Source organism: Zalophus californianus, chromosome 2 (assembly GCF_009762305.2).
Source record: "Zalophus californianus isolate mZalCal1 chromosome 2, mZalCal1.pri.v2, whole genome shotgun sequence".
In the NCBI taxonomy this organism is placed as follows: domain Eukaryota; kingdom Metazoa; phylum Chordata; class Mammalia; order Carnivora; family Otariidae; genus Zalophus; species Zalophus californianus.
The window spans coordinates 54078949-54084880 of record NC_045596.1 but is presented as its reverse complement, the minus strand read 5'-3'; the positions used below and the strand labels follow the sequence as shown (position 1 = coordinate 54084880).

Genomic DNA, 5932 nt, shown 5'->3' with positions numbered 1-5932 from the left:
GGAAAAAAGAGAGAGCGGCAAACCAAGAAACAGACTCTGAATGATAGAGAACAAACTGATGACTACCAGGGGGAAGTCAGGGGAGATGGGTTAAAAAGGTGATGGGGATTAAGGAGTGCTCTTGTGCTGAGCACTGGGTGTTGTATGGAAGTGTGTACAACATTGTACACCTAAACTAATTTTACAGTATATATTAACTAACTGGAATTTAAATAAAACTTAAAAACATGCTTCTAGGGTCGTGGGGTCGTTTTTGGCATCAGGGCCGCAGCACTCAGGATGAATGTAATTCAGATTGTTCGTGACCACTGGGTACATATACTTGTGCCCATGGGGTTTGTCCTTGGATGTTATCTAGACAGAAAGAATGATGAAAAGCTGACTGCTTTCCAGAACAAAAGTTTGTTGTTTAAAAGGGAATTGAGACCCAATGAAGAAGTCACCTGGAAGTAAAGGCCCCCATGACTGAATTACAGAATGTTCATATTTTAAAAAATTAGGAGAGAAATAACACATTCGTTATTTAGCTTGAAGTGTGATTCTTTTTATGCCGAAGCAGTCTTCCACATTTCAAGTAATAGGCACACTTAGCTTAAAAATAAATTATTGAGTACTTGAAAAAAAAAATGCTTCCAATTCTTTGCTATTACGATGCTGCAAAGAGTGTGTTTATAGCTCTCTCTGTATTCAGGTATGTAAGTTTCTCTGGTGGTTTACAGCCAAAAGTGGAGTAGGGCACAGGGTATGCATATTCTTGGTTTCACCAGTCTACCATATTGTACCCTAAAATGATTCCAATAATTCATAATCCCACAGTCCTTTCTAACATTTCATGTTGTCTAAATTATTATATTTGTTACTCACATTGGTATAAAATGGATACATGGATCTCTGTACATACATGGATATGTTTCTAGATCTGGCTTTCTTTTCAATTATTATAACACTGCCTTAATTACTATAGCCTTATAAAATATCTTATTTTCTTGTTGATTTAAGCTCTGCTATTTGCTTTATTTTTTGAAATTACAGTTATTTTACAATTTTATTTTTTATTAATTTTAAAATTTGCAAATTATGACTGCCACATTGCACAAGTTCCAAATGTCACCATTCATTTAGAATACAAACTGCAACAATATGGTCCTGTAGTAAATTCTTTCAAACTCTCTACATATTTTGACTGCATTTGCCGCTGGATGTGCAGTCTAATTTGGCAGAAATAGATATATTTATTTCATTATCCTCTATAAGGATACAAATTTTCTTTTGTGTTCTTTTTTCTGCAACCTGGATCAGAGTCTGACATAGCAGGAACTCTAAAAATAATTGCTGAATGAATAAATAAAGTTTTCTACCTACCCATTCATTCATTCATTCATTCATTCATGTGTCTGAGATATTTCTCCACCTATTGTGGTATATTTGGATGTCTATTAAATGCCATTTAATGCCGTTTACCTGTTTTTCAGAATGGCTTTGTAAAGCTTTTGTTAGGTTAAATCCTACTCTTACAGGTTTTATTGTTGTTATGACTGGCATATTACTCTCTAAATGATAATCGTGGGTATAGAGAAACTACTTTTGTTTTTTGAGATGAGGTTCATGCATCTTATTGTTACATTGTCATTAATTATAGAAGTTTGTCTATTGATTCTCCTTTTTTCCTATATTCATGATCATATCTTTTTCAAATGACATTTTGACTCTTTATTTAAATATTTGTCTTTTTTTATCCTGTCTGATTGTATTGACCTGAACCTCCATGAAGTTTGCATGATGTTTGCAGTACGTTTTTGCTAGTCACCTGTTACACAGTTAAATAAGATTACCTCTTTGTCTAGTTTGCTAAGGGCTTTTTAAAAACAAGTAAAAGTTACATTTTATTGAATGTTTTTATTTTTATATGATTTGAAATGACATGTTCCCCTTTAATCACTTAATGTAGTTAACATAAATTATCTAATTTTGAAGCATCTTTCAACTTATAAAATTAGTATAATTTGTAAAAGCAATAGAACTTACGGTGTGTTTCTACACAATACTGTTGGATTCATTTAGGTAATCTTTACATAGAATTTTTGTGAATATATTCACAAATGGAGATGATCTAGAATATTAATGTTTTGAATGTCTTTCTAATTTTGTCATATATGTTATACTGGTCTTATAAAAATTACAGGCCACTTTACCTTATTTCTGTACTCTAGAAAAAATTATAGAAGCTGTAGGTTATTACATGTTACTTGGATGGTTAGTAAAACCTGCCTGGATAAACTCTCTGGGTGGTGACTTTTGGAGAGATGTTTTATCTATCATTCTATTGGTTTTAGTGGTTTTTGAGCTAGTCCAGTCCTTTTCCTTAGGAAATATTTTCTGGCCAATCTTTAATTCATAATTAAAAAAAAATCTCTGCTTTATAAGTAGTGGGTTTCCCTCTTTCATTCTGAATCTTGCTTATTTATCAGTGTTTTCTTTTTTCTTCATGAATCTTACTAAAGAATTTCCTATATTAGTTGTCTTTTAAAAATAAATTTAGTTTTGTTAATCCTTTCTCTTCTTTTTCTATTTCATTGATTTTTGCTCTTATCTTAATTACTGGCTTATTACATAGTTTTAAAAAGTGTTCTTGCAAAAAATGTTCCATTGCTTAATTTCTAATTTTTAAGTTGAATGCTCAACTAATTTTAGACATTTTATTCCCTGTTAGATGTTTTTAAATCTATAAATTTGACTTTATATACATAACTTTGCTTTCAAAATTATGGTGTGCAGCACTTTCATGATCTTTTAACTATAAGTATTTCATAATTTGAGCTATTTGCTCTTTGACCCATTGATTTTGGGATGTAGGATAATGGGTTTTCAATTATATGGCTCTTTCTTTCTTTCTTTCTTTTTCTTTCTTGCTATCCTTTTGATTTCTAATTGTTTTATATTGTGGTAGCTCTTGGAGACATTAGTAGGTGACGGTGACATAGTCTGTGGTTTGGACGTAGGGGCAAGCGGTGTTTGGAGGGCACCATTCTCAGGTCTGCAGGAAGGGGAGAAAGAGGAGGACCTTTGGAGACTGAGGGCAGAAGGCGGGCAAAACTGTGACAGCTCAGATATTAGCAAGTGAGCTCCCATTCAGGTCGTCTGCTGGCCTGACATCCCAGATTTCAGACTGAACTGTGCCTTGGACCTTCACAGACATGGGACTGCGGCCCCAGGGTTCCGCTCCAGAAACCTGAGTTACTTCCCCGGGGCCTTTGGTCTACTGAAGGTGAGAGACTGAGCTGCAAGCATGCTCAGTTCACTCCCACACTGTAACTTCACGTGGTCCTGCCCCTGCACTGCCTTTGGGCTAGAACTCAGTCCCCTCTATTTGGCTGGGCCCCCAGGTCAAGACACCACAGCACTGTGACTCTCGCTAGGGCATTGGGGGAGGGGTCCATGAGGATTGGGGATTGCTTGATAGGTGGCATACACCAGACTCCTCAACTATAAGTCTGTGATCAGAGGCCTCTAGCACCTGTGGCACTCAGGTGTTTCTTATCCAAGACTCCCTTGCCAGCCCCCATAGATCTTCTGATATCTCGTGAGATTGGGCTTCCTCTAGGAAGAGTGGTCTCAGCAGCAGTGGCTGGGGCCCAATCCTGCCATTGTCTCAGTTGCCCCTGTTGCTCAGCTCATCTCAGCTTATCCTCTCCTTGTCCGTCCACCTGGAGTCACATTTACTCTCCCTCACACAACCAGAGCCACAAAGCGCACCTTGTGGGCTCCAAATGCTTTCCTGGGAAACCTCATACTCCACTCACCAGGACCAGGCCCCAGCCCAACCTGCTTCCATTGTCTGTGGTTGGTGTAGCTATAGAGCAAAGGGCGCTTGAAGGAGATCATACTCCGGTCTGCAGGAAGAGGAGAAAGAGGAAAATGGCTGGTGACTGATCTTGGAAGGTGGGGGAAGCTGATAGCCCTGGGTATTTTCAGGTAAGCCCTTATTCAGGTTCTCTGCTGGCCGGACACACCTTACTTAATGATTTTAGAATGGAACTGCACATTTGGGTTTCTGCAGCCTTGAACCTTGGCATTTGTAGGATTGGGGATCTAGGGGTCACTGCAGTGGAACATTTGTTAGAGTTAATGAACCTATGTTGATATATCATTATCACCTAAGGTCCATGATTTATATTAGAGTACACTCTCCGTGTTGTACCTTCTATGGGTGTGGACAAATGTGCAATGGCATATATCCATCACTGTAGTATAATAGAGAATGGTTTCACTACTCTGAAAATTCTCTATGGCTTGCCTATTCTTCCCTTCCACCCTTAGCTTCTGGCAAATAATAATCTTTTTACTGCGTCCATAGTTTTGCCTTTTCCTGAAATTGGAATCATACAGTATGTAGCCTGTTCAGATTGTCTCTTCCCTTATTAATTCCTCTGTGTGTTCCCCAAATGGTAGCTTATTTCCCTTTAGTGCTGAGTAATTTTCCATTCTTTGGATGTACCACAGTTTATCCATTCACCTACTGAAGGACATCTTGGTTGCTTCCAAGTTTTGGCAATTATGAATAAGTGGCTACAAGCTTCTGTGAATAGGTTTTTGTGTGGACATAAATTTTCAACTTTTTTGGGTGAATACAAGAAGCACAATTGCCATATCATGGTAAAAGAATATTTAGTTTCGTTAGAAACAGCCTGTCTTCCAAAACAAATGTACTATTTTGTACTCCCACCAGCAATGAATGAGAGTTTCTCTTATTTCGTGTCCTCACCAACATTTGGTGTTGTCAGTATTCCAGATTTTGGCCATTCTAATAGGTGTGTAGTGGTATCTTGTTTTAATTTAGGTTTCCCTCATGACATATGATGTGGAGGATCTTTTCATATACTCATTGTCATCTGTATATCTTCTTTGTGAGATGTCTATTAAGGTCTTTGGCTCATTTTTAATTGGGTTATTTGTTTTCTTATTGAGTTTTATGAGTTCATGTTTTGGATGACAGTCCTTTATCAGATGTGTTTTTCACAAATATTTTCTGCCTGTCCATGACTTGTCTTTTCATTCTTTTTATAGTGTCTTTCAAAGAGCAGAAGTTTTTAATTTTAATGAAGTCCAGTTTATCAATGATTTCTTTCATGGATTATGCTTTTGCTGCTGTATCTGAAAAGTCATTGCCATGTTAACAGACATCTAGATTTCTCCTATGTTGTCTTTTAAGAGTTTTATAGTTTTGCATTTCACATTTAGACCTGTGATCTATTTTTCTTTTTTTTAAAGGTTTTATTTATTTATTTGACAGAGAGAGACACAGCGAGAGAGGGAACACAAGCAGGGGGAGTGGGAGAGGGAGGAGCAGACTTCCTGCGGAGCCGGGAGCCCGACGTGGGGCTCGATCCCAGGACCCTGGGACCATGACCTGAGCCGAAGGCAGACACTTAACGACTGAGCCACCCAGGCCTCCAACCTGTGATCTATTTTTGAGTTAATTTTTGTGAATAGTGTAGGGTCTGAGTCTAGATTCATTTTTTTTTTCATGTGGATGTCTAGTTGTTCCAGCACCATTTGTTTAAAAGCCATTTTTTTCATTGTATTGCTTTTGCTCCTTTGTCAAAGATCAGTTGACTGTATTTATGTGAGTCTATTTCTCAGCTCTCTATTATGTTCCATTGATCTACTTATCTATTCTTTCACCAACACCACACTGTCTTGATTACTGTAGCTTTACAGTAAGTATTGATGTCAGGTAGCCTCAGCTCTCTTTTTTTTCCTTCACCATTGTGTTGACTGTTCTGGGTTTTTGCCTCTCCATAGAAACTTTAGACTTAGCTTGTCAATATTCACAAAATAACTTGCTGAGAATTTGATTGGGATTTCACTGAATCCAAAGATGATTTTGGAAAGAACTGACATCCTGATAATACTGAGTCTTTCTGTTTGTGAA

General features: G+C 37.4%; 1 protein-coding gene across 1 annotated transcript; it reads left to right on the top strand.

Annotated features, from left to right (window-relative positions):
• The first annotated feature begins 258 nt into the window (after window positions 1-258).
• Window positions 259-473, top strand: LOC113925679 (NADH dehydrogenase [ubiquinone] 1 beta subcomplex subunit 1-like). Its single transcript, XM_035726409.1, has one exon. It carries the CDS (start codon window positions 280-282, stop codon window positions 451-453), a length of 174 nt encoding a protein of 57 aa, XP_035582302.1. The 5' UTR covers window positions 259-279; the 3' UTR covers window positions 454-473.
• Window positions 474-5932: the final 5459 nt, after the last annotated feature.